The sequence below is a fragment of the Jaculus jaculus genome, chromosome 10 (assembly GCF_020740685.1).
Source record: "Jaculus jaculus isolate mJacJac1 chromosome 10, mJacJac1.mat.Y.cur, whole genome shotgun sequence".
Taxonomy (NCBI): Eukaryota; Metazoa; Chordata; class Mammalia; order Rodentia; family Dipodidae; genus Jaculus; species Jaculus jaculus.
This window is the reverse complement of record NC_059111.1, coordinates 89,651,616-89,677,334: the sequence shown is the minus strand read 5'-3', so window position 1 is coordinate 89,677,334 and position 25,719 is coordinate 89,651,616. Positions and strand designations below refer to the sequence as shown.

The following is a 25,719-nucleotide window of genomic DNA, read 5'->3' as shown; positions in this document are numbered from 1 at the left end:
AAGTCATTATAACTTCCGGAAGGAAGCGGAACACACAGAAATCAACAATGACAGCAATAAGGACAGTGTTGTAAAAGTATCTTATAAAAGTCAGAAGCAAGATTTGGGGGACACATCAACTGGGTCCCAGACATTCTGCCTTATGCTCTATACGGTGGGGAGAGGAGTCTAAGGCTGACTGGCCTTGCAAGGTCACTGCTAATCAGTGGCCATATGAGCCTGCCATCCTAGCTTCCTGCCCATCTCAGATGGCACAGAGGCCCCACCCCCAGCACACACCTGCAGGCTGGTGACAGTGAGACGGCGGGCATCATCTGAGAGGGAGGCCACGGGTACCACGAAGGGGCTGTCTGGGATGTGCTCATCGTTGAACTTGATGGAGACCTCATAGTCACCTGGGGAGGGAGGCCAAGTCAGCACACTGCCAACCACCCCCCCGGGCCACATCCCGGGACGTGCTTCCCAGGGAACAGACGTGCATTTATTTTTTGGGGGGGGGCACGGTGGAATGTCTTCCTCCTCTGTGATCTTGGCCATGAACTGGAGCACAGAAGAAGCAGGGGCCCCCATGAGGAGAGTCCTCTAGCCCTGAGCATCTTCTGCCTACTGTGAGCAGGAGGAGCCCACCGTGGAGGGGCAGGCTGGGCACCCTCACCTCCACCCCAGCGTGCACACTGACCTGGCTCCTGAACAACATAGGAGACACCACAGGAGCCATCTTTGCGGTCCTCAAATGCGATCTCCGCCTTGCTGGGACCCTCCACAGCGATGGACAGACCCCCAGCACCGGCTTCTCGGGTCCAGATGCTAAACTCAGCTGGATTCAGGGAAATAGCAGTAACCCTTCAGTACCATCAACACTCACACAAGGGTGCCCCCCCCACCCTAACCTCCCCCCCCCCCGCCCCCCTCCCCCGCAGTCCCCTGCTCCTCACCTGGCACCCCAGCCACACCTCGCTCCAGCCCTGTGCCTCCAGCTCGCACCTTGTGAGCACCACCTTCACCCAGCGGCCCCACAGTGAACTGAAAGGGGCTGCCAGGCACGTGCTGCCCACGGTACTTGACGGTGACAGTGTGGGGCCCCATCTCCTGGGGCACAAAGCGCACGCTGTAGGCGCTGTCCTCTCCCTCGACAATCTCTGCGGCTTCTATCTTGCCTGATGGGCTGGTCACCTGCGCAGTCATGTCCTGAGAGCTGGCCTCCCCTGCAGGGTTCGAGGGACGTCAGAGCTGTTCCCATGCTTTTCACCCCTCCTCCCAACCCAAGGGCACCTCCTCCTCCGCTCACACCAGCCCCGGCCATTAGGGCTGAGTCAGACAGGGAAGAGGTCATCCCATGTCAGGGGGACAGCAGCCCCCCCCCCCCTTCAAGGACCCTCTCTGCTCACCCTCTTGCTGCCGGGTGATGCTGCCAAAGGAGCCCAGGCGTTCCCGGCCCAGGAAGTCCCCGAAAACAGCAGGGAAGGGGTCTCCGCCGACCTGGGTGGACTCCTCCACCCGTACCTCCCGCTTGGTCTCCCCGCCCCGAGTCTTGCTGATCTCCGTGCGCTCTGTGCGCGTGTACGTGTGGCTGCTGCGCGTGAAGGTGCGCGTCAGGCGCTCCTGGGCCGACACCATCTGGAACCAGTTCCCTGTGGAATGCCCCGATGCAGGCAGGAGGCAGTGAGGAGAGAGGCCCCAGGTACACCCCACGGCCTTGCTCCACCTCGCTCTTCCCTGCCCTGCGCACGCGCGCAGGCTCTACCTGGGATCTTGAGGTTGAGGTCGCAGGTGCTGCCAATGGTGGCGATGGAAGGTGCTTGTCTGCGCCGGGTGATGCTTTCCTTCATGCGGCCTTCACCTGTCACCTTCACGGTGAAGGGACTCCCTGCAAGTGAGAAGGAGAGTCAGGTATGCAGATCCCCTTAACGCCCAGGCCCTGGACTGTCCCCGCTTGGCCTCAACCCAGACCCTCACCAGGCACGTGTTTGTCAGCAAACTTGATGTTGATGATGTAGGTGCCAGGCTCAGTGGGGCAGTAGGTGACTTTGCATGTGCCATCCTCCATGTCTTCGCAGTTGATATCTACCTTGCTGGGGCCTTCAATACTTAGCCCCAGGCCACCGTAACCTAAGGGAAGGAAAGTGAGAGAAATGTCTCTCTCCCGGGCTGATGAAAATCACACCTTCAATTACTACCTTCTCTGCCCCAAGCTGTAAGCTCCACCCAGAACGGGGGTCCAGCGAGTGGAGTAACCACTAAGGAGAATGGTGCAAAGGAGAGGCAGAAGGGAGAGCCAGGCCCTGTTTTCCAAAGCCCACTGGAGAGGAAGTCTGGAAAATTCCCTATGTAAACTTGGATTCCTCTGGGTGGGGAGAGACAAGTTGAGGATGGTTGTGCTTTTTTCCTTTAAATATATTTATTTATTTATTGTTTGGTTTTTCAAGGTAGGGTCTCACTCTGGCCCCAGGCTGACCTGGAATTCACTATGTCGTCTCAGGGTGGTCTCAAACTCACGGTGATCCTCCTACCTCTGCCTCCCGAGTGCTGGGATTAAAAGCGTGAGCCACCACACTCGGCTTATATTTATTTATTTTTAAGCAGCAAAAGGTAGAAGAGAGACAGACAGAGAGAATGGGTGTGCCAGGGCCTCTAGCTGCTGCAAATGAACTCCAGACGCATGTGCCACTTTGTGCTTCTGGCTTTACATGGGTACTGGGGAATGGAACCCAGGCAGTTAACCCTTACAAGGAAGTGCATTAACCACTAAGAGCCTTCCCCCGCCACCCCACCCAACAGGTTGAGCTTGTTCTTAACAGTGAGAGAGCAGACAGGATACATTCACTTTCCCCTGGGTGGGCTCCAGGCTGAATCCCAACAGACTCAGCAAAGGAAGGTTGGGGAGCAGGATATGACCAGAAGGGGAGGTGCCAGAAAGCAAAGAGGGACAAATATCCATGGAGGGCCCGTTGGAAGGGGAGGCTCCAGGGCAAGATGTACCTGCATTCCGAGTGTCCACGATGAATTCTGCCACCTGGAAGGTGTGCCCCTCTGAAAGGCCTTTGCCCCAGACCCGAACCTTGCTGGCATCCCCGATCTCCGATGGCCCCACCAAAATTTTGAAGGGACTGTTGGTGACGTGCTTGCCGCTCTTGCGTACACTCACAACGTGCTCCCCCACTTCCTTGGGGGTGAAGGAGATCCCTGTGGAGAGGGGGTGTCAGGCGGAGCATCTCTGCGGCCTCCCTGTCCCCAAGCACCCCCGTGAGGCCCCGGGCTCACCGATGTGCCGGTTGGGTAGGCGTTTCAGCAGGCATGGTTCCTCGTTGCCCGAGGGGGCGCGGATGCTGGCAGTCAGCTGGCTGAGGTCACTCTCGGTGATCTTCAGTGACACGTCCGTGGAAGTACCCACATTTAGCTGAGACGTCCTCATCGAGTCATCACCTGCAAGGGAGTCAGGGTGTACAGGGCTATTGTGACTACGGGCAGACACGGCCCCTCACAGGGCCCGGGAGCCCTTGGGCAGACCTTGCTGGACAGATCCACGTTCACTTCAGCTAACAGCAACTCGGAAGGACCCAGCAGCCCAGTTCTCTATGGCTCTCTCAATTCTGTGTAGGCTAACTTCTTACTTGGACCTTGTCTATTTAAGCCTAAATCACATGTTATAGAATGGGACTCTAGATTAGATTACATAGGCCACAGTGCTTCTCCTCCTTCAGAAAGCTATCCTCAAATATCAAAAGGACTGCCTATAAATCCCAGTTTACAAAAAAAGTGGGGGAGGTCGGGCATGGTGGTGTTCGCCTTTAGTCCCGCCGCTCAGACAGTTGAGGTAGGAGGAATACTGTAAGTTCAAGGCCAATCTGGACTACAAAGTGAATTTCAGGTTAGCTAGAACTAGAGTGAGACCCTGCCTTGAAACCTGCACTCCCCTGACCCTCCCCCCCAAAAAAAAAAGAAAGAAAAGGGAGGTGAAGATTGTCAATACCCTAGTTTTTCAAGAGTAACTTCACCAGGCATGGTGGTGCACACCTTTAATCCCAGCACTTGGGAGGCAGAGGAAGGAGGATCGCCATGAGTTCAAGGCTACCCTGAGACTACAGAGTGATTTCCAGGTCAGCCTGAGCTAGAGTGAGACCCTATCTTGAAAAAAGAAAAAAGGGCGGGGGGGGGAGAGTAACTTCAAAACCAAAACAAGATGTCAGGTTTTTGTTTGTTTGTTTGTTTTTGAGATAGGATTTCATGTAGCCAGGCTGGCCTCAAACTCTGTATGTAACCAAGGATGGTCTTTAACTTCTGATCCTCCTACCTCTGCCTCCCGAGGGCTGGGATTACAGCCATGATGTCTGGTTTTACACAGTGCTGAGAAGTAAGCCCAGGGCTTTGTGCATGCTGGGAGAGCACTATACCAAGAAAGCTACATCCTGTGAGATGCCAACTTTTATTTTTACTTATTTTTATGATGTATGGATGGTGTACGTGTGTGTAGATGCATGTGCCCTGTGTACATGCAGACAGATGCCAGAGAGCGTTGTGTGTGTCCTTGAGATCATGTCTTCCTTTTTATATTTACCTATTAAGGTTTGCTTTTTTTTTTTTTTTTTGAGATAGATAAGGTCTCACATCTCACTCTACAGTTCCACGCTGGCCTGGAACTCAGAGCAATCCTCCTACTTCTGCCTCCCAAGGGCTGGGAGTCAGCTGGCTCTCTCAGCACTGCGTAAAACCAGACATCATGGCTGTAATCCCAGCCCTCGGGAGGCAGAGGTAGGAGGATCAGAAGGTGTGTACTGCCACATTCAGCATTTTCTTTTTGTTTTGAGGTAGGGTCTCACTCTAGCCCAGGCTGACTTGGAATTTACTCTATAGTCTCAGACTGGCATGAAACTCACAGTGATCCTTCTACCTCTGCCTCCCAAGTGCTGGGACTAAAGGCGAGCGCCACTACCCCTGGCTGAGATCATATCTTTTAAGTTATTTTAAAAAATATTTTATTTCCTTATTTATTTGAGAGAGAGAGGGGAAGAGGCAGAGAGAAAGACAGAATGGGCATGCCAGGACCTCCAGCCACTGCAAACAAACTCCAGACGCATGCGCCCTGTGCATCTGGCTTACGTGGGTCCTGGGGAATTGAACCGGGGCCCCTAGGCTTTACAGGCAAACGCCTTAACCGCTAAGCCATTTCCCCAGCCCTGAGAGCATATATTTTAAAGTATGGGAGTGGGTGGAGAACAGGGTCCTGACATGATTACATCCCAAGATGCTATCCTCCATCCCCAGGGGGCCTCTGTCCATATGGCCTGAGTGCATTCAACATGCTGGGCTTGAACATCCATTGGATGCCATATGTGTGTGTGTGCATGTGTGTGTGTGTGTGTGTGTGTGTGTGGTTGTATGTACGGAATTGTTGGTCCTACCTGTGATCTTGGCTGTGAAGGGGCTCCCTGGGATGTGCTTGTCATCGAAGCGTACAATGATGCTGTAGTCTCCTGGTGCCGTGGGCAGGTAGGACACCGTGCAGGTGCCATCCTTGTTGTCCTTGCAGGTGATCTCTGCCTTGGACGGGCCCTCCACAGCCAGTGACAGCCCTCCTGTGGGTGGAGGTGGGACTGAGATCCAAGGCCCTTATTCCTACACCCAGCTAGTCCCCCCCCCCCCACTTCTGTCAGCGGCTCTCCTCACCTTCCCCAGCATCCTTGGTGACAATGGTAAAGGTGGCGGGTTTGTTGACCATGCCGTGGCTCAGGCCCGGCCCATAGGCACTAACGTGGCGGCTGTTGATGGCATCCACGTAGAACTGCAGGGGGCTCCCTGGGGAGAGACAGATAAGGCCGGCTCAGCACAGGACAGGGGCTGCCTGTGCCCACACTGGCACCAGCATCTTTGGCAGCGTTGCTACTAAGCCCTTCACAGGGCTCATAGAGATCTGGTTTATGGAAACCTGCCTCCCCCGCCCCCCCCCCAGGATATGCAATTCCCCAGAGACTCTCATAGTGTTTATGAATGACAGGTGCTCATTAAACATTTGCTTAAAGAAGGAAGGCAGCTGGGTGTGCTGGCGTACGCCTTTAATCCCAGCACTTGGGGAGGCAGAGGTAGGAAGATCACCATGAGTTCGAGGCCAGCCTGAGACTACAGAGTGAATTCCAGGTCAGCCTGGACTAGAGTGAGAAAAAAACAAAGCAAAAAGAAGGAAGGCAGGACTGATGTGGTGTCAGCTCCTCTCCCCATGGTCCCACCCCACTTCCAACTCACCAGGGATGTGGTTGCCGTCGTACTTGATCCCCATGTGGTGCAGGCCCTTCTCAGTGGGCGCGTACCGCACTGTGATGGTGCCGTCCTTGTTGTCGGTAATATTGGGCCGAGCAGTCTTCCCAGAAGGCATCCGCACTTCCCCTGCAGGGCAGACACAGTTGCATGAGGCTACATGAAGGACTCTGTAGTTTCTCCCACCATAAGCCCCTGCTGAGGGGCTTGGCTTTCACCCCAGTGGCCAGATACTGGGATGCAGCCTTGCTAGAGAGGAATGAACCCTGAGTTGGGAGACACGGGGCTTCAGCCTGAGTTCTAGCTCTGTCCAACTTGTTGAGGGCAGAGCTAGAGTAATGTACTTCCCTTCTCGTCTCTAGGATAAGAAGCTGGGCTAGGGGGCTGGAGAGCTGGCTCAGTGGTTAAGGCGCATGCCTGCGAAGCCTGAGGACCCAGGTTCGATTCTCCAGGCCCCATGTAAAGCCAGATGCACATGGCGGTGCATGCATCTGGAGTTCGTTTGCAGTGGGTAGAGGCCCTGGTGCACCCATTCTCGCTCTCTTTGATTTTCTCCCTCTCTCTGTCTCTAAGAAATAAATAAATAAGGATCTTTTTTTTTTTTTTAAAGTAAAAAAGAAGCTGGGTTAGGGAGATGATCTCTGTCCTCTGAGCCTCACATGCAGGGTCCCAGACAGTACCTGTGAGTTCTCCTGTCTGCACAGTGAAGGGGATGACCAAGTTGAAGGGTCTCAGCATGGACTCCAGCGGCTCCGCCGGGACCACGGGCTCCTCTGTAGCCTGTGGGAAGTAAGAGTGAAGAGCCATTGGTGGGGAAGTCCTGGGGTCGTGGCCTGCCTCGTGACTTGAAGTCAGAGGGAGCGAAGAAAGAAAAGGATGGTTAACAGCGAAACCCGAGTGGAAGGAGAGATGCGCCAGCTGCAAGAGAAGAGGTGCCGTGCTCAGCCGGGGACTCCCCTCTGCCCAGTGTAATGCCCGCCTGCTCCCCAAGAGGCCCCAACCATGCCGCAGGCTTGGCTGCAGGAAAATAGAAGGAAGAGATGGAGGAGGACAAGGCCTGCTGTGAGAGGTGGCAGTACCCAGTGGGCGGGGCGGGCACCAGGCCGGGTAGGGGTGTAGGGCTGGTGCAGCGGGGTCACTTCGGCAGGCTCCTCCACACGGGGCAGGGGGTCACATGCCTGGGGAACAAGGCACAGGGCACACAATGTGGTGGACCCAAGCCACTAGCGCTGACTCAGAATGGCCCAGGACCTAAAGTCTTTGACAACATCTCAGGTTCTCTGTCCTTGTCTCTCTGTAGGGTCACCTCAGTGGAAACAGAGGGACTGGGGACAGCAGCCTCAGGGTCAGACAGGAATGTTGTGAGTTCCTCCAGAGAGGTACGAGGTCTCCGGAGCCAGATGTGGAGCTGTGTCCCCCATCCCGGACTCCATGCAGGGACCTGTCAAGGTTCGATTCTGAAGCCCTGTCTTCAGGATCCATCAGACATGGGGAGAGGCTCTGTGAGTGTTTCTGGGTTCCCTTGCTGCTACTAAGAGCCACGCCCTCCACTCACCCACCCTCATCCTCCAGCCCCACTGTGGCTGTGAGCTTACCAGCACGTGGAAGGGGCTGTTGGGGATGTGCTCGCCCCCAAAGCGGATGGTGATGACGTACTTGCCCGGCTCGGGCGCTGTGTAATAGATGTCAAAGGTACCGTCGTGGTTCTCAACCACGTCCACGTCGAGCTCTGCCCCATCTGGCGTGGACACCGTACAGGTCACCTTCCCCTTTCCTGCTGCCTTGGCATCCACTGTGATCACGGTCTCCTCTCCAATCTGAATCCGAGGGCCCAGGCAGGCACCTGCCAGGTGGGGAAGCCAAATCAGGGGTCGTGGGGGCCATGCCCAGCCCTCCTGCCTCCAGCTACCCACCCCCAGCCTCCAGCAAGGGTGTGGCACTCACCTAAGCCATGGCCTCCGATAGACACTGGAAACAGAGAAAAGACTGGATTTAGTCATGCAGGCTCAGGATAAGTCAGACGTGAGGATGGAGTTGGGGGGGTGCGGGGGGAGGGGCAGCGGGGACAGGCTGTCTGGTCAGAATCCCTCCCTAGGCTGGGGATCCGGCTGCACTTTGAGGAGACTGACTGATGAGAAGGGCAGAGATGCAGAGTGGCTGCCCACCTGTGACAAGACACTTGCTGGCATCCCCCGTGGGCAGGGCGTGGATGCGGAAGGGGGAGTAGGGGATCTCGTCGCCCCCATACTTGATGGTGATGGTATACCGGCCGCTCATGTCCGGCAGATAGGACACGGTGTAGGTGCCGTCCCCATTGTCTCGGATGTTAGCCTTCTTGGGCTTGCCCTCGGGGTCCTGTGGGAACAGCAGAGGTCAAGGTCTGCCCGTGGCCAGAGCTGAACAGGGAGGTGGGCTGAGCCCGGACTCACCAGGATCTGGACGGTGAGCAGCCCCTCCCCGGCATCTCGGGCATCGATGGTGAACTCCACTGGCAGGCTGGCGGGGATGCCGGAAGCGTTGAGGCCAGGCCCACTGGCCCGCACCTTGCTGGCATCGTGGGCCGGAAGCACCTTGATCTTGAAAGGGCTTGAGGAGGAAAAGAGATGAACAATTGGCTGGGGGTTCCCATCTCATCCTGGGCCTGGGGTCCTTCCCATACATGGGGGGAAGGGTTGACTCTGAGCCCAGAGGGGAGGATCAGCTCCCTAGGACTATGTGACACCCTAAACTTTGGGGATGGTCATGGAGTACCCCTTTGTTAAAAGAGACGCAGCCCAGGCTGAAGAGAGGGCTTGGCGGTGAAGGCGCTTGCGTGTGAAGCCTAAGGACCACGTTCTACTCTCCAGAACCCATGTTAGCCAGACGCACAAAGATGAGGCAAGCGAGAGGTCACACATGCCCGCTAACTAGGTAGCTTAAGTGTCTGGAGTTCAATTACAGTGGCTGAGGCACTGAAGTACCAATTCTATCTCTCCTCTCTCTCTCTCTCTAAGAAAAAAAAAGAAAATGTTCTTTAAAAAGAGAAGCCGGGCATGATGCCGCACGCCTTTAATCCCAGCACTTGGGAAGCTAAGATAGGAAGTTCACTGTGAGTTTGAATCCACCCTGAGACTACACAGTAAATTCCAGGTCAGCCTGGGCTAGAGCAAAATCATACCTTGAAAAATTAAAAAAAATAAAAAGAGGAGAGTCCATAGGCTATTTTTTCAGACCTTCTGCCTTATCCCCATATGCTGATGTTGGTGCCAAAGCCCTTGGGGCCATGCCATCTCCAGAGTAGACAACCGTGGGGAGGAACAGGGGATGGCAGCCCAATGGAAGAGGCTTGGACAAGCGAGGAGGACTCGCTCCAAAGCCCAGAGGTGGCCCCAAGAGGAACATTCTAGATCTCAACATGGGTGGCCCAAGTCTGCTCCTCACCTGCGTGGCACCTCCTGGTCAGCATACTTGACAGCTACAGTGTAAGGGCCATCGGTGGCAGGAGTGTAATGGACAGTGTGGGTGCCGTCCCCATTGTCACGCACTTCCACAGGCTCAGCCACACCTGCTCAAGGGAAGTGGGGTCAGCAGAGCCTCTTGGCACCCCACACCTTCTCCCTTCCCCATACCCAGACATTCTATACCTGTCGGGCCCAGCACAGCCACCTGCAGAGGGGCCCGGCCAGCTTGGCTGCAGTCCACTGTGAAGGTCTGGGGTACTCGGGCCCTGACGCCGGCCCCTAACCCTGGGCCTGAGCACTTCACCTTTCCAGGGTCCACCACATCCTTCACTGGCACCCGGAATGGACTTCCTGTGAAGAGGAGGAGGAAGAGGAGATGATCGACTTCTACCCACTGCCTGGGAAAGCCTGTCTCCCTAGTGCTGAGATGCCAAGGGGGAGGCAGTCCTTCTGCCAGTGAGATTACCACTGGGTGGCCAGAGGCAAAGTGGGAAAGAGCTTTGCAACTTACTAAGAAATCCAACAAGAGTAAATGAATTTGTCTGCACAATGAGGTTGGGCAAACCTCACTCATTTGGGCTCAGGCCAGGAAGGCCTTCCTAAATTAACAAAAAGTTAAAAATAGTCTGGTTTTGAAAAAAAGTAATTTTAAACTGGGCGTGGTGGCGCACGCCTTTAATCCCAGCACTCAGGAGGCAGAGGTAGGAGGACCATTGTGAGTTCGAGGCCACCCTGAAACTACATAGTGAATTCCAGGTCAGCCTGGATAGAGTGAGACTCTACCAAAAAAAATGTATTTGAGAGATAGAAAGGAGTGGGGGAGAATGGGCGCTCTAGGGCCTTTAGCCACTGTAAATGAACTCCAGACACATGCGCCACCTCATGATTATGTGGGTCCTGGGGAATTGAACTTGGGTCCTTTGGCTTTGCAGGCAAGTGCCTTAACCACTAAGCCATTTCTCCAGCTCTGTAATCATTTTTGTTGTTGTTGTTGTTTGCTTGTTTGTTTGTTTGTTTGTTTGGCTTTTTGAGGTAGGGTTTCACTCTAGCACAGGCTAACCTAGAATTTACTATGTAGTCTCAGGGTGGCCTTGAACTCATGACAATCCTCCTCTGCCTCCCGAGTGCTGGGATTAAAGGCATGTGCCACCATGCCCAGCTCTGGAATTTTTTTTTTAAAACGATGATGTTTTGTAGTCAATAAAGGCAACAGTTTGGGTGGTAAGAGTGGCCAGGGAGCCTGGACTGTCTGACCAAATCAAATGAGCGGACATGACCAAGGTGTGGAGCTGCAGGTAAGGGCCTCTGGCCTGAACTATAGAGTTAGCACTTTCCCAGAACCTTCAACCCTGCCCTTTGCCCTCTGAGACTCTCCCTACCCAGCTCCCCCCACCCCCTGCCCAGTTTCCCTCATGGCACGAGTATCCTGTCTCTGACTCTCTCTTCTTCCCCAGAGCCCGGCCCACTCTCTGCCCACCTGGGATGGGGCGCCCCCCGAAGGTGATGTTGACATCATAGTCTCCGGCGGTGAACGGGACATATTCCACGGTGCAGCTACCGTCCTTGTTGTCCTTACAGGACATCTTGGCTTCTGAGGGGCCCTCAATGGCTAGGCCTAGGCCTCCCGTACCAGCGCCCCTGTAAAATGACACGTTTGTCAACTCTGCTGGAATCAACGAATGGGCGTGGAAGGGGTTGGGACAGGGTGGGGAAAGCCAGCAGGCTGCTGGGGCCCCAGATCAGAAGGGATGGACTACACAGGCTGATCACTGAGGCAGGTGTGTTCTTGGGTGACCTCTGAGAAAGGATGGGGTGGGGGCGAGTGACAGGGCAGATTAGGAGGGATGAGTGGCTGAGATCAAGGTGGTCACAGCCTTAGGTCAAGCTTAGACCCTTGAGGGCTACCTGGTTTCCACAGTGAAGCGGTTGGCCTTGTTGACTAAACCACCCTCCAGGCCCGGTCCAAAGGCCCGAACGCGGGTGGGGTCACAGCCTTCAGTCACGCCCACTCTGAAGGGACTCTTGGGCACGGCCACCTCGCCGTACATCACCTCCACCAAATGCATGCCTGGAAGTGGGGTACCAATTCAGCCAAGGACGGAAGAACCCCCATCCCTGCCCGCCCCAAGGGAGCCGTGATGGAATGTCGGCTGGCCCTGTTGGAGCTCAGGGCCACTTCCTTACCCTCTTCATAGGCTGTGTACTGTACCCGGTAGGTACCATCCCCAATGTCTGTCACATACGTGTCCGTCTTAGCGCCCGAAGGGTTGAGCACACGAGCTGTCACATGGTTGCCACCTGTGGCCGTTAGGGACCTTGCATCGACAGTGAATTCAGTGGTCACCTCCCGCAGGACACCTGGGTATATCGAGGCATGCTCAGCCTTCACACAGTCTCGGGGCCTCACCCCCCACTCAATGGCTGCTCCTCCAAGTAGAGCCAGCTACCTCTCTTCAAGTCCCAGGCTAGCCTCCATCCACAGCCTCTGCCTTCCTTCCCTTCGCCATCTGATGACATCCTCTGCCCGCATCAGTGACCCCCCCACCCGAGGGTGCAGCCCTTTGAGGGGTGGCTCGGAATCTTACACGCTTTTGCTCACCCCATGGCCAGTTTAATCTAGTTTCTCCTGCCACTCATGACACTGTCTCCCGACTCTTGTCATCCCTCTATCCCAAAAGTGTTCCCACTGAGTTCTCAGCTTTCTTGGGTCAAAGATGCCTTTTAAGATGACAAGCGCAAAGATCTCAACAGAGGGCTGGAGAGATGGCTTAGTGGTTAAGGTGCTTTCCTGTGAAGTCGAAGGGCCCAGATTCGATTGCCCAAAACGCATGTAAATGCATGTTGATACATGCATCTGGAGTTCATTTTCAGTGGCTAGAGACCCTGGTGTGCCCATTCTCTCACAAATAAATAAATAAATAAATAAATAAATAAATAAATAAAATGTTTAGGGCTGGAGAGATGGCTTAGCGATTAAGGCACATGCCTACAAAGCCTAAGGACCCAGGTTCAATTCTCCAGGTCCCACATAAGCCAGATGCACATGGTGACGCATGCGTCTGGAGTTCGTTTGCAGTGGCTAAAGGCCCTGGCGTGCCCATTCTCACTCATTCTCTCTCTCCATCTTTCTGTCTCTAATAAATAAATAAATAAATAAATAAATAAACATAAATCTTAAGGCAGGGCATTGGTGGCGCACGCCTTTAATCCCAGCACTCGGGAGGCAGAGGTGGGAGGATCACCGTGAGTTCAAGGCCACCCTGAGACTACATAGTGAATTTCAGGTCAGCCTGGGCTAGAGTGAGACCCTATCTTGCAAAACCAAAAATAAAATAAAGTAAAATAAAATATTTAGAGAAAAAGATCTCAACAGAAAAATCTCCTAAAGCCTCCTTGTCATCCAGCCCTCCTTTTTAATTATGACCTGGCTTCTGAATCTACAACTTAACAGCTGTTACCTGCTCCTCTCTTACCATGAGGCTCTACACCAGGCCCCGAGACCTTGACGCCGCTGGTATCCACTGCAGGCTGCACGTGGACACGGGTGGGGAACTTGGGTATAGGGTGGCCTCCATATTTGATGGTGATGGTGTAGATTCCGGGGAAGGCGGGGCTGTAGGTGATGTGGTAGGTGCCGTCCGCGTTGTTGTGGATCAGCACCTCGGCCTTGACCCCGGCGTCCGACAGGATCTCAATGGTCAGCTCGGCCTCTCCCGCTTCCGAGCAGTCCACAGTGAAGGTGGCCGCTTCGCCAGCCTTGCCACGCTCCAGGCCCGGCCCACTGGCCCTCACCTTGCTTGGGTCGAATACAGGCTGGATGGTGGCCTTAAATGGTGAGCCTGGGATGTGGGCTTCAGCAAAGAGGATGTTGATGGTGTACTCGCCTGGCTCAGTGGGCAGGTAGCTCACAGCACAGGATCCATCACCGTTGTCCTGGCACTCAATCTTGGCCTCACAGGGACCCTCTACGGTCAGCCCTAGGCCCCCAGTGCCGGCCCCCTTCGTGTCGATGGAGAACGGAGCAGGGGTGCCTACCAGCCCACCCTTGAGACCAGGGCCGTAAGCGCAGACCTAGGGGAGAAGAGAAAGCGTATGGGTCCCCTGGACTTGGCCACTTCCAAGCTGTTAGCCTCCGCAGCTGCCCACCGACAGACTGAGTACTTACAACTCCAGGCAAGAAAAGGACACTGAGGCACAGATAAAGCCATTGGGGGTCTGGAACTCAAGCCCAGGTTTGATTCCAAGGCCAGGCTCTTTATAACTAAGCTGCCTCTAAGGAAGACTCTACGTGTGGGATGGTCCAGGGCCTGTGCCCACTCCAGGCATGTAAGTCCTTTGGGTCATTACCTCGCCACTCACCCATGTTCCCCATCAGCCCCCAACTCCCATCAGACCCCTCTCTGCTCACCTTGGAGGGGTCAGGGGGCAGGACGCCTTCTACAGCAAAGGGGCTGCCGGGCACTGGATGGCCATCATAGGTGATGTCCACCTTGTAGGGTCCCTCCTCCGGGGGCATGTAGCGCACGGCCTGGGCTTCAGCTCCACCTCCAGGCTCCAGCTTGCAGGGGATAGGTCGTCGCGAGGGTGAGGTCATCCGTACGTCCAGCTGGCCCTGACCACCAGCCCCCCGTGTGTTCACCGAGAATGCCTGCTCCTGCCCCACAGCCACTTCTGCACGGAAGAAGACAAGGGACATCATAAGCAGAGACGCTAGCCACCTACTCCAGCCCCTGTCACTCCCCAGGGCGGCGACTGCCCCGCTTACTGCTGTTGAGGCCTTGAACCTTGACTTTGCTGAGGTCCAGTGGGGGCGCCACATTCACCACAAAGGGGCTTTTGGGAACAGGGTCCCCACCATAGGTCACTGTCACTGCCATGTTGCCCTGTTGGGTACGAGAGAAGGTTAGGTTGACAACCTGGCAGCATCCCCTTAGACTCTGGGGCTCAGAAAGCCATAGCGAAGAGCGGAGGTGGGAAATGGCCATGGACTCAGAACAGCCCCGATGCCATCCAGGACTCCGTTGGCAGGAGAGGGGGAGGGCGTGAAGGAGTGGGGCACACCTGCTGGACTGCGGTGTACTTGACGGTGTAAGAGTAGTCGTGGTTGTCTATGATCTCGAAGTCCCGCACAGCCTCGCCCTTGGCTGCCCCAGCGAAGTGCACGTCCAGCTTGGCCTTGCCAGCTCCCTTGGTCAGCACGGTGAAATGAGTGGGCTTCCCGACTTCCACACCTGAGATTGCCCCCCCGCACCCCAGGAGATGATGGTGAGAGCCTGGAAGACATCTAGCCCCAACCCCAACTTCACAGCAGCCCCAACCCTGTCCAGACAGCTACCTGTGCGATTTAACCCAGGGCCCTCAGCCTTGACCTTGCTGGCATCGTGGGATGGGTCCACCTTGATGTGGAAGGGACTGGCGGGTATCTCCTGGATGGGGTGAAGGTTTGGTGAGGGCTCCCCAGAAAGACCACACTCACCCCTGTGCTGGGCTAGATGTTGGTGAGGATGTCCAGGGACCAAACGAAGGCCAAAGTGATCTCTACAAGAGTCCCCCCACCCCAATGGCTGAGGCACAGTGCCCTCACACATGTGGGGCTCCCTCGGTGTCCGTTTAACTGCGCTTCCTGTGCTGCATGCAGAGCACCCATTTCTAGCTGTCTGGCCAGTCCTTCAACGTGCTGGCTCGTGGATACCAATTCCTGAAGGGCTGTGATACCTGGTTGGCAAACAGCACCATGATGGTGTAGTGGCCGGCCCCGGGGGGCGTGTACTTGACTGTGAAGGTGTCATTGTCGTTTTTGATGATGTCAAAGTCAATGTCAGCCTCCGCAGGCCCCACTACGCCGGGGGCACACTTGATGCCAATGCTCACGTCACCTGAGATAATGACATATAGGTGTTGGGAGTGGGGCTCAACAGCCCCCCTGACCCGAATAGTCGCCAGGAGCCGTGTCCTGGAAACTGGTGCTAATGGTCCCAAGCTCCTCCCACCCAGGCCCTGGCCCCGAGGCAAGTGCGTATACCTTGCCCGGCCTCACTGCAGTCCACTGTGAAATAGGTCGGCTCGTTGGCTTTGAGGCCTGTCTTCTCCACACCGGGGCCATACACCTTTACTCGCTCAGGGTGACTGCCCTCTCCCACATTCACCTGCGGAGAGAGGATTGACGCTCAGCCACAGACAGCCAACGTGGGCTGCATGTGGGGCCCACTCCCTTCCGGGATTACTGATCACGGGCAAGCTTGGCAAACGTACCCTGAAGGGGCTCTTGGGCACATTGACGCCTCCCCACGAGACGATGATGGTATGCTTAATGGGCTTGGTGGGCACATAGGAACAGCGGAAGGTGCCATCGCCGTTGGGGATCACCTTGATGTCGATGGGGCAGCCGTCTGCATCCTGTGGGTATCAGCCAGAAAGCGGTCACGGTAGTGGCCAACTTAAGGTGCCTCAGTGCGCCCTCTGCTGGCTAGGGCGGACTTGGCACCCCTCCTTTCCCACCTGGTATCACACAGAACTCCTTTTCCTAGTCACTGAGGTCAGGCCTTGTGAGCCTACTGACAAGTAAGTACTCTGGTGGTCAGGGCCCACCCTGGGAGCCCAAAGATCCTGTGCAAGGCTACCCCATGAGGCCTGCTTTCTAAGACTTTTGTTTTCTCATCTATAAAATGTGTTAATTGGAAAGGTTGGGTTAAATCACTGTTCTAAAACTGAATAAGCCTTCTAAAGAATTGTCCCCTTGGAGCCTCAAGAATGTGGCCATTCACCTTTAGGGGTCTGTGGACACTGGTCTAGGAAACTGACTTGAAACCAATGTCTTATTGGGTGAAATCACATTTCAGTTTACAAATTATTCATACAAAAAAATGAGTTTTGGATAAAATGTGTTTTTAAGCCGTAACTAATATATAGTTTGAACTTTTTCATAGTACTCTGGACACAGGAGACTCGGTCCTCCTGCCTTTCTGTGATGCCACAGTTTCCCTTCTGTGTGTGGGGGGGGTGGGTCTCTGCCTGGGGCAGTGGGTGAGGCAGTGAAGGCGGTGGTGCCCCACCTGGGCGTAGAGTTTCAGGTCTCCCTTGCCGGCAGCACGGGCATCGATGGTGAATTCGGCAGGTTTATCCACAATGCAGCCAGTAGGCTCTAGGCCGGGCCCAAAGGCCTTGACCTGTGGGGAAGAGAGGAGGGTTCGGTTGGGGACCGGAGGGAGACCAGCACCCTCTGGCCCGCGTCAGTCACAGCATGAGAGCTGGCCCTGCACCTTGTCCGGGAAGCAGTCTGGAGGGGCTGGCTGGATGTGGGCAATGAAAGGCGAGTCACGGATGTCCTCATCATCACAGATGACGTGCACAGCGTATTCTCCAGGCTCCGTGGGCCAGTACCGCACGTCACAGGAGCCGTCACCCTTGTCATCGCATTCGATCTTGGCTTGTGAGGGCCCCTCGATGGAGAAGCCTAGGGTAAGGTGAGAGTATGAGAGGCGGTTTGGATCATCAGATGGGCACCCACTTCTCTCCCAGCTCCCACCCCATCTCCTTACTTATCCTGACACCCCCTCAGCAACCCCACTTACTGCTGCCTGGTCGACTCACCCAGCGTCCCCACTTCTGTGCCAATGGCCTCCACCACGAAGTCAGCTGACTTGCCCACCTGGCCGGTCTCCAAACCAGGACCCCAGGCCCGTACCTTCTGGGCCCCGGCCTCTGGGCTCACCTGGACCTCAAAGGGACTGGGGGCAAGGAAGGAGTTGGGGGTCAATGACAGGAGGTGCCCCTTCCAGAGACAGCCTCCTTTCTTCCCTCAAATCCCCGTGTAGCCACTTCCCTGCCTCTCATACTGATGGTCCAGACAGGAAGACCCCAAGCGGGGTTCCCATGGTGCTTACCTGCGGGGAATGGCGTAGCCGCCCCATGTGATGGTCACCACATACTTGCCAGGTATCACAGGGTAGTATTCACACTCGAACACACCATCCCCAGCCTCGCGCACTTTCACAGGCTCCTCCGTGCCCTCTGAGGAGGTGGGGGTCAGGGGGTGACAGTCAGTAGTCTGGGAGTCCCGGCTCTTCAGCCGCTTTCCCCACCGGGTCAAGGCACCCTGGGGCCCAGGCCCACCCGAAGGCAGAGCTACTAGTGGACCGAGGTGGATCTCAGGACAGGACCCCGTGCCATCCCCATATACAACAGGCCAGGGTAGCACACAGGACAGACACAGTGAGTTCCAGTCTGAAGACTGGGAAACTGAGGCAGAGAGGAGCCAACATGTGGGAGATCCCATAGGGCCTCTGGTTCCTTGGGTCTAGGGTGTGTGTGCAGGGGTGCTGGTCGTCAGTGCCCTCAAGGTTGTCAGAGCTACTGTCTGGCCCTCTCAGCCCTGGGCCCTGGCACTCACTTGGCCCCTTGACTGTGACCTTGAGCTCTCCACTGCCGGCTCCTTTGGTGAAGACCTTGAAGTCAGCCACCTCCTTCACACGTACACCTTTGGGCTGCAGGCCTCGGCCGGTGGCACGGCAGGCATTGGGGTTACAAGCTGGGGAGCAGAGGAGAAGGGGGGTTGGGATGGGGAGGCGGCCCTGGACATAGGCCCGGCTCCTACCACTGGTTCCCTTTGCCGTGTGCCATTCTGATCCCTCTTAGGCACAGGATGTGGCCTCAAGCAACCCTACCCTGGTGCCTTCTTTGCAGCCCATGTAACTGAGGCTGCTTGGACCCATGCTGGGCCTTGGTCAGGGAGGCTACAAAACTCCCTTCCCCACTGGGGTCCTCAGAGCCAGAGTCACTTCGGACAAAGGCATCTGGGCGGAGGGGGCTAAGAGACAGAGAAAGGCTCTTTCCCCAAATCCACGGCCATTAACTTACAGCCTTCCAGAAGGCCAGTGAGCTAGGGACATGCCTGGCCCCACCTCCACCAAAGGGTACTGCCGTGGCACCATTCTTTTGGCTTGGCGGACTACGGGCACGGAGGGGGCCGGCAGCAGCAAGGGCACTGAGCCCAGGGAGAGAACCAGTGAGGCGTTCACCAACTGAGGGGGCTGGCAAATCAGTGGGGGCTTACCCTTTGTGCCCGTCAGTGTTTTGGATCTTCCATGTCACCCCTATTTTAGTCTAATTCCCTGTGTGGTCTCTGATCCTTCTTTTACCCATCCTAGCCTCCTTGGATAGGGGGAGGGGATGATAAAGACAAGATCTCCCCAGAGACCTGTCGAGTCTAACCCAAAGCTAGCTGTACCCCTGGGAATTAAGCGCTGCATATCTCATCATCCTGAGACCTGAAGTTTGGTGGCAAGTCTTTCTGTGTCAGCTTCTTTTTTTTTTTTTTTTCCTGGTTTTTTGAGGTAGAGTCTCAGTCTAGCTCAGGCTGACCTGGAATTCACTATGTAGTCTCAGGGTGGCCTCGAACTCACGGCTATCCTCCTACCTCTGTCTTCCGAGTGCCGGATTAAAGGCGTGCGCCACCATGCCTGGCATGTGTCTGATCTTGATGAGAAGCGCCCTTACCTTCCGCCACGTGGACCGGGAAAGGGCTGCGGGTAATGGGAGCACCAGCGAAGGCCACATGCACTGTGTGTGGCCCCTCCATCACAGGCCTGTATGTACAGCGGAACGTGCTGTCACCCTTGTCCTCCAGGGCCACCTCCACTGTATCCTGTCGGCCCTGCGGGTCTACGATCACCACGGCGACATCACCAGTGCCGGCCCCTGCAAAGGACAGGTGGCTGTCGGTGGACACAGCAGATCACTCTCACTGATCCTGAGACCCCGGAGCCGCACCCTGGGACCACTGCGTTAGCTTCTATTCAGACCCACGCCCACGCACTGTTGGAGGCCGCCACCCAACCCTCCCCGGGCCCGCCCTTACCGGCAGTGTAGATGTCAAAATAGGTGGGTTTGTTGGCCACGTTACCCACAGGTTCCAGGCCGGGGCCACGAGCTGACACTTTGTTGGCATCGCCCAGGGCCATGCCCACATTCACCTCAAAGGGGCTACGCTCGATGTTTTGGCCAGCAAACAGCACAGTCACCTGGGGGGGGTGGGGGGACCAGGGGTCAAAGGTTAGCTTCTAGGGGCTCGTGGCCTGACAGAAGGTGGAGGGGCGGAAAAGAATCAAGAGATTAGCCTGGGCAGGGTGTGGACTAAGAGATTCATTTGGTCATAGCCACAATGGTGAGTGGCCAAGAGGGCAAGAGGGGGTTCCAGGGAGATACCTTGTGTAATCCAGCAACCTTGGGCACATAGGAGACGGCATACGTGCGATCCTTGTCATTGTTGGGAACCACTTTGGCCTATTGGGAAGGAAAAAGATCGATAGCCACACAATTGTAGCCCCTACTGACCCCACAGTGCCCAGGGCTCCCTTGTCCCAGGCCGTCTCTTCACCCAGTCCCATGCTGATGCCTTTAACCTCAGCGTCGCTCTGTACCTCCTCAGTGTGGCCCTCAGGGTCCTCGATGTAGACCAACACTTCGCCCACGCCGGCATCGACTGTCTGCACCGTGAAGTGGGCAGGCTGCAGCACCGTGTTGCCCTGGGGCTCAATGCCTGGAGGCACAAGGAGCCCACATCACTCGGGGAGACCCTACGGCTGCCCAGCTATCTCAGGGAAGGCTAGCAGAGCTCAACACATACCTGGCCCGTAAGCGATGGCTTTCTTGGGGTTCAGCTGCTTAGAGCGCACGGGGGCTCCAGGTTTGAGCTTGGCCTTGGGGAACTGGGACAGGTAGGTCATGACAGAATGTTCATCCACGTTGGGATCCACGATCTCCTCAGGGGCGATCACCTGCCAGGGGGAGAGGTGGCATTGTTTACCCAGTGCTACCCACTCAAGTCTCACCTGCTTCCTGATCAGGTATCTCTCTCTTTTTTTTAATAGTTATTTTAATTTTATTTATTTGAGAGAGTGAGAGAGAAAGAAGCAGATAGAGAAAGAACGGGCACATCAGGGCCTTCAGCCACTGCAAACAAATTCCAGATGCATGTGCCACCTTGTGCATCTGGCTTATGTGGGTCCTGGGGAATTGAACCTGGGTCCCTTGGCTTTGCAGGCAAGTGCCTTAACCGTTAAGCCATCCCTCCAGGCCCCTGTTTAGGTTATCTTTACAGCTGTCAGCTCTCCCTGCCCTTCTTCCCACGATGTCCCATCTGCCAGAGTACCTGGGGCACCCCGAGCCAGTCGTCCGCTTGCTGCATGGCCTCCCGGGCGTTCTGCACGGGCTGGTTGGGGTCCCAGGCTGCCCAGTCAGGGCAGAGACCTGAGAAGTTGTGGAGGGACATGGCAGTTAGGAAAACTGACACAGGCAAGCCACAGAACATTTGCTCATCCAATGTTCCCAGAGGCTGCAGCTTCAGACCCTTTCTGGTCGTATCCAGGTCCTTCTCCGGCTAGGTTCTCACTGACCCCTGACGTTGCAACCCATCAGCTGGGATGCCCATCACCACGCTGAGGTAGAGTAGCCTAACAATGCAGCCTTTCTCCCTTGACTGATGCAGCCTGGCACCAGCCTTAGCAGCCAGTGTTCCTCTTGCCCAGGATCCAGCAGAGACCCTGGACATTCTAAGTGTCCACGTGTCATTCCTGACCCTTTCATCTGTTTCCAGGTGGGCAGTGGCCAGAGCCTTTGTTCCCCCGAAGTCCTCTGACCTCTTCCCTGAAGTTCCCAGCTTTCCAAGCTCTTTCACACCAACCTTAAGGCACAACTGCCTGCCAGACAGGGTCTCATGTATCCCAGGCTGGCTTTGAATTCATTATATAGTCAAGGACAACCTTGAACTCCTGATCCGCCTATCTTCATTTCCTGAGTTCTAGGATTACAGGCATGCACCACCATGCCCGGTTTATGTGGTGCTAGGAACAGAACCCAGGGCTCTGTGCATGCTAGGCAAGTACTCTACCAACTGAGTTGTAGCCCCCAGCTCTACCTCTCCCTTCTTAACTGTCTATTGGAGAAACCGAGGCTTGGAAACAACTATTGGAGGATGAGTTCTCTTGTATAGCTATTAAGAACCCAGCCTCCTGGTTGGAAGAATGCTGAGGCAGTCCCAGATTATCCTGTGAAGGGCTGCAGGGTCAGAGGTGGCTTGGTCCAGGCAGGAGCTGGAGGGGGCACTGCACAGTGATGGGGAGAGGGCCCCCCCACAGGCTAGAATCCATGACTGGCTGGAACAGCTGAGCTCACTGCTGGCAGCCACACCAGCTACGGGCAATGGCTCAGCTGCTGGGAATGCTTCCCAGGCTGAATGCCCCCGCCTCCCAACCCCCCGCTCCCCAGCTGACCCCAAGGTGGGGGTGGATTCCCCCCAAGGGGCTGAGGCTCTGCAGGCAGAGCTGGCCGACCCAGGGTGGATGACAGTCAGGAAGACGCTGGACATGGGGATGGGGCTCTGGAGCCCCACTCACTCTTCCAGGGCCTTGATCTGCTCTGATCTGACCAAACCTAGGGGTGTGGCATGTGTGGAGGGGGAGAGCTGGGTCACCTGTCACTGGACAGTATAATGCCACCATTCCAGGTCTAATGTCATCTCAAAGCTCTACCATGGTCTCACGAACAGCACTTTCTGTAAGTCCCTATTATTTCCTTTCTTTCAGCTCAGTGTCTGTCTGTGTGTGTGTGTGTGTGTCCACGTGACAAAGCAGACGTTTCATGGAGCAGGGCGGGAGTCAAGGCCCTGGGGTGCTTCTGGAGTGTGAGAGCGGATGAGTCATTTATCTGCTCCTGCTGAACCACAGGTCTCCGTACCCCCAGCTCACCCTCTGCACAAAAGGCTCCATCACGCGCCAGGTGGCCGACTCACCAGGGGCACAGTTGTCCACCAGGGCACCCAGAGCCTTGCCGTCCTGCCAGTCGCGGTTGAAGTTGGTGATGGGCAGTTGGGGCACTTTGTTCTGGATCCAGCCGAGCAGACGCTGCTTGGGTGTCTGCTGACGGGCATCCTCATCGTCCTCATCCTCCCACATGGGCATGGAGATGGAGTAGTGCAGGATCAGCGTCCAGATCAGGCCCAGGATCAGCTTCAGGTTCCCATCCACGATGGCCTTGCTGTCTGCAGAGCGAAGAGAACAGGCCGGCTCAGACCTCCTCTAGGGCTGGAGGGATGATGGCTTAACGGTTAAGGTGTTTGCCGGCAAAGCCAAAGGACCCAGGTTCCATTCCCCAGGACCCACGTTAGCCGGATGCACGAGGGGGCGCACGCATCTGGAGTTTGTTTGCAGTGGCTGGAGGCCCTGGTGCATTCCCTCTCTCTCTCTTTCTCTGTTAAACAAATAAAAATAAACTAACTTGCTCTAGAGGCAGCTGCACAACCTCCTACATAAGGAACCTACCTCCTTTGCCTATGTCTTCTCCTCCTTCGGGTCTGGCCCAGATGTCAACTCCTCTGTGGTCCAATCCTCAGAACCAGATTGCTTTCTTCTGTGCTTCTTGCCTGATCTCTCTTCCTCTACAGCCCTACCTCCAACACTAGAGTCATCTCCCTTGTAAGCAATTTGGTCTTTGTTCCTACTGGCCAGAAGGCTTTTGGGGGACAGATACTATTTTGTCTTCCTAACGCACAAGCTGCCTGTGTTACAGAACACAATCTGATAAACGTCGACAATAGGCACGTACCTACAAAGCCATAGGCACAAATCAAAACTAGTAAGTATAGCTATCATTCCCCAAATTTCCTGGCATGTACCCTTTTGTGATCCCTCCATCCTGATTGTCCTTTTCCCACCTTTCCAGGGAAAAAAATGACCTGCTCTCTTGATAGCTGGTATTTCCTTTCTTTTCAGTTTTTTTTTTTTTTAATGCATATGTGGGTGGATGCATGTTCGTAAGTGTATGTAAGCATGTGTGTGTGGTGGCGAGAGATGGACCTCAGTTGTCTTCCTTGGTCTTCTAGCTTAGTTTTTGAAACAGAGTCCCACACTGAACTTTGAGTTCACCAATTCTGCTAGACTAGGTAGCCAGCAAACCCTTGGGACCCGCCTGTCTCTGCCTCCCCAGCACTGGGATTACGGGTGTGCACCACCACACTTGGATTTTTACCTAGGTTCTGGGAATTTGAACTCAGGTCCATATGTTTGTGCAGCAATCCCTTTACTTACTGACCCATCTCCCCAGCCCTAGCTGATTTTTTTTTTTTTAAATTAAGAACATTTATTTGGGGCTGGAGAGATGGCTTAGCAGTTAAGGCATATGCCTGCAAAGCCAAAGGACCCAGGTTCGATTTGCCAGGATCCAGATGCATAAGGTGGCGCATGGATCTGGAGTTCATTTGCAATGGCTGGAGGCCCTGGAATGCCCATTCTCTTTCTCTCTCAAATAAATTAAATTAAAAAAATTAAAACAAAACAAACAAACAAGATTTGTTTTAAGAGAGCACAGCAGAAAGTAGAAGTAAATCAGGAAAGCAACCAAGCTAGGAAGGAGAAAGCAGGGAGGGGTCCTGAGCAGGAAGCTATTGCTGGGTGTTTTTTCAATTTTTTTTGTTCATTTTTATGTATTTGAGAGCGACACAGAGAGAAAGAGGCAGATAGGAAGAGAGAGAGAGAATGGGCATGCCAGGGCCTCCAGCCACTGCAAACGAGCTCCAGATGCGTGCGCCCCCTTGTGCATCTGGCTAACGTGGGTCCTGGGGAACCGAGCCTCGAACCAGGGTCCTTAGGCTTCACAGGCAATCACTTAACCGCTAAGCCATCTCTCCAGCGCCCCCCTCCTTTTTTTTTTTTTGAGGTAGGGTCTCGCTCTAGCTCAGGCTGATCTGGAATTCACTATGGAATCTCTCGGTGGCCTCGAACTCACAGCGATCCTCCTACCTCTGCCTCTTGAGTGCTGGGATTAAAGCTATGTGCCACCACGCCTGACCTTTTGTTGATGTTGTTTTTGGTTTTTAGAGGTAGGGTGGGGGCCATTTTTCTTTATTGGAGAGAGCGAGAGTAAGAGTGAGTGAGTGAGAGAGAAAAAGGGAGAGGGAGAGAGAACTGGTGCACCAGGGCCTCTGGCCACTATCATCAAGCTCCAGACCGCGCTCCACCTAGTGTGCAAGTGTGACCTTGTGCGTCACGTCTGGCTGGGACTTGGAGAGTTGAACACAGGTCCTTAGACTTCCCAGGCAGGCGCCTTAAGCCTGCTTTTTGTCTTGTCTTTTTGAGGTAGGGCTCACTCTGGCCCAGGCTGCCCTAGGGCTCACATGTAGTCTAGGCTGGCCTTAAACTGCTACGTTAGCTTTCCAGGGGCTGGGTTACAGGGGTCAGCCACCAAGCCGGCAACCCCAGCCCTAGTTTTCTATAAATGGGACCATACAGTAAATTGTTTTTCTTTTCATTTGTTTCTGGCTTCTTTTTCACTCAGACCTGGATTTTTATCATGCTAAACTGGGGAGACCTTTACAGGTTCTCAAGAAAAAAAAAAAAAGTGGTTGGGCTGAAGGGATGGCTTAGCAGTTAAGGCGTTTGCCTGCAAAGCCAAAGGACCCAGGTTCGATTCTCCGGGGGCTACATTAGCCAGATGCACAAGGAGGCACACGTGTTTGGAGTCTATCTGCAGTGGCTGTAGGCCCTAGAGTGCCCATTCTCTCTCTCTCCCTCTTTCTCTTTCAAATAAATAAATAAATATAAAATATTTTTAAAAAGTGGTTGAATGAATGAGTATCTTGAAAGCAAAAGTTAAAAGGACCAACTCAGCACCACTCAGAATCTGCCCTGAGGGTCAAAAAGCCTTCTGGAGGGCTGAAGAGATGGCTTAGCAGTTAAGCACTTGCTTGTGAAGCCTAAGAACCCTGGTTCGAGGCTCAATTTCCCAGGACCCATGTAAGTCAGATGCACAAGGTGGCGCATGCATCTGGAGTTCGTTTGCAGCTGGAGGGCCTGGCGTGCCCATTCTCTCTCTATCTGCCTCTGTCTGTCTGTCGCTCTCAAATAAATAAATAAAATAAACCAAAAAAATTTTTTTCCTGAAAAACAGGGGTTCTGGTAGGAGAACGGGGGGGGGGGAGGTCCAGCACATGTGTAACTAAATCTTGAAAGTCCTGGAGGCCAACAGGGTGTCCCAAGAT

General features: G+C 54.9%; 1 protein-coding gene across 2 annotated transcripts in view; it reads right to left on the bottom strand.

The window, feature by feature from the left end:
• Flnc (filamin C) overlaps positions 1-25,719 on the bottom strand; it is a 34,930-nt gene that overhangs the window by 5,175 nt on the left and 4,036 nt on the right. Inside the window, exons 2-43 of one of the 2 annotated variants that reach the window (XM_045160144.1) lie at positions 22,477-22,725; positions 20,839-20,936; positions 20,314-20,464; positions 20,108-20,226; positions 19,893-19,970; positions 19,546-19,708; positions 19,185-19,385; positions 18,079-18,216; positions 17,573-17,699; positions 17,280-17,416; positions 16,949-17,142; positions 16,742-16,855; positions 15,942-16,085; positions 15,712-15,835; positions 15,405-15,565; positions 15,025-15,115; positions 14,751-14,920; positions 14,455-14,572; positions 14,098-14,360; positions 13,163-13,760; positions 11,874-12,047; positions 11,595-11,757; positions 11,167-11,327; positions 9,873-10,040; positions 9,670-9,793; positions 8,679-8,835; positions 8,415-8,604; positions 8,194-8,217; positions 7,845-8,092; positions 7,329-7,427; positions 6,930-7,029; positions 6,238-6,378; positions 5,665-5,793; positions 5,400-5,573; positions 3,262-3,423; positions 2,980-3,183; positions 1,957-2,109; positions 1,745-1,867; positions 1,389-1,631; positions 936-1,205; positions 680-817; positions 280-395 (exon numbers count right to left, since the gene is read on the bottom strand). In XM_045160144.1, the coding sequence (XP_045016079.1) occupies positions 280-395; positions 680-817; positions 936-1,205; positions 1,389-1,631; positions 1,745-1,867; positions 1,957-2,109; positions 2,980-3,183; positions 3,262-3,423; positions 5,400-5,573; positions 5,665-5,793; positions 6,238-6,378; positions 6,930-7,029; positions 7,329-7,427; positions 7,845-8,092; positions 8,194-8,217; positions 8,415-8,604; positions 8,679-8,835; positions 9,670-9,793; positions 9,873-10,040; positions 11,167-11,327; positions 11,595-11,757; positions 11,874-12,047; positions 13,163-13,760; positions 14,098-14,360; positions 14,455-14,572; positions 14,751-14,920; positions 15,025-15,115; positions 15,405-15,565; positions 15,712-15,835; positions 15,942-16,085; positions 16,742-16,855; positions 16,949-17,142; positions 17,280-17,416; positions 17,573-17,699; positions 18,079-18,216; positions 19,185-19,385; positions 19,546-19,708; positions 19,893-19,970; positions 20,108-20,226; positions 20,314-20,464; positions 20,839-20,936; positions 22,477-22,725 (6,899 nt within the window). The remainder of the gene's footprint in view (positions 1-279; positions 396-679; positions 818-935; positions 1,206-1,388; positions 1,632-1,744; positions 1,868-1,956; positions 2,110-2,979; positions 3,184-3,261; positions 3,424-5,399; positions 5,574-5,664; positions 5,794-6,237; positions 6,379-6,929; positions 7,030-7,328; positions 7,428-7,844; positions 8,093-8,193; positions 8,218-8,414; positions 8,605-8,678; positions 8,836-9,669; positions 9,794-9,872; positions 10,041-11,166; positions 11,328-11,594; positions 11,758-11,873; positions 12,048-13,162; positions 13,761-14,097; positions 14,361-14,454; positions 14,573-14,750; positions 14,921-15,024; positions 15,116-15,404; positions 15,566-15,711; positions 15,836-15,941; positions 16,086-16,741; positions 16,856-16,948; positions 17,143-17,279; positions 17,417-17,572; positions 17,700-18,078; positions 18,217-19,184; positions 19,386-19,545; positions 19,709-19,892; positions 19,971-20,107; positions 20,227-20,313; positions 20,465-20,838; positions 20,937-22,476; positions 22,726-25,719) is intronic. The other variant, XM_045160145.1, reaches the window with a different exon arrangement.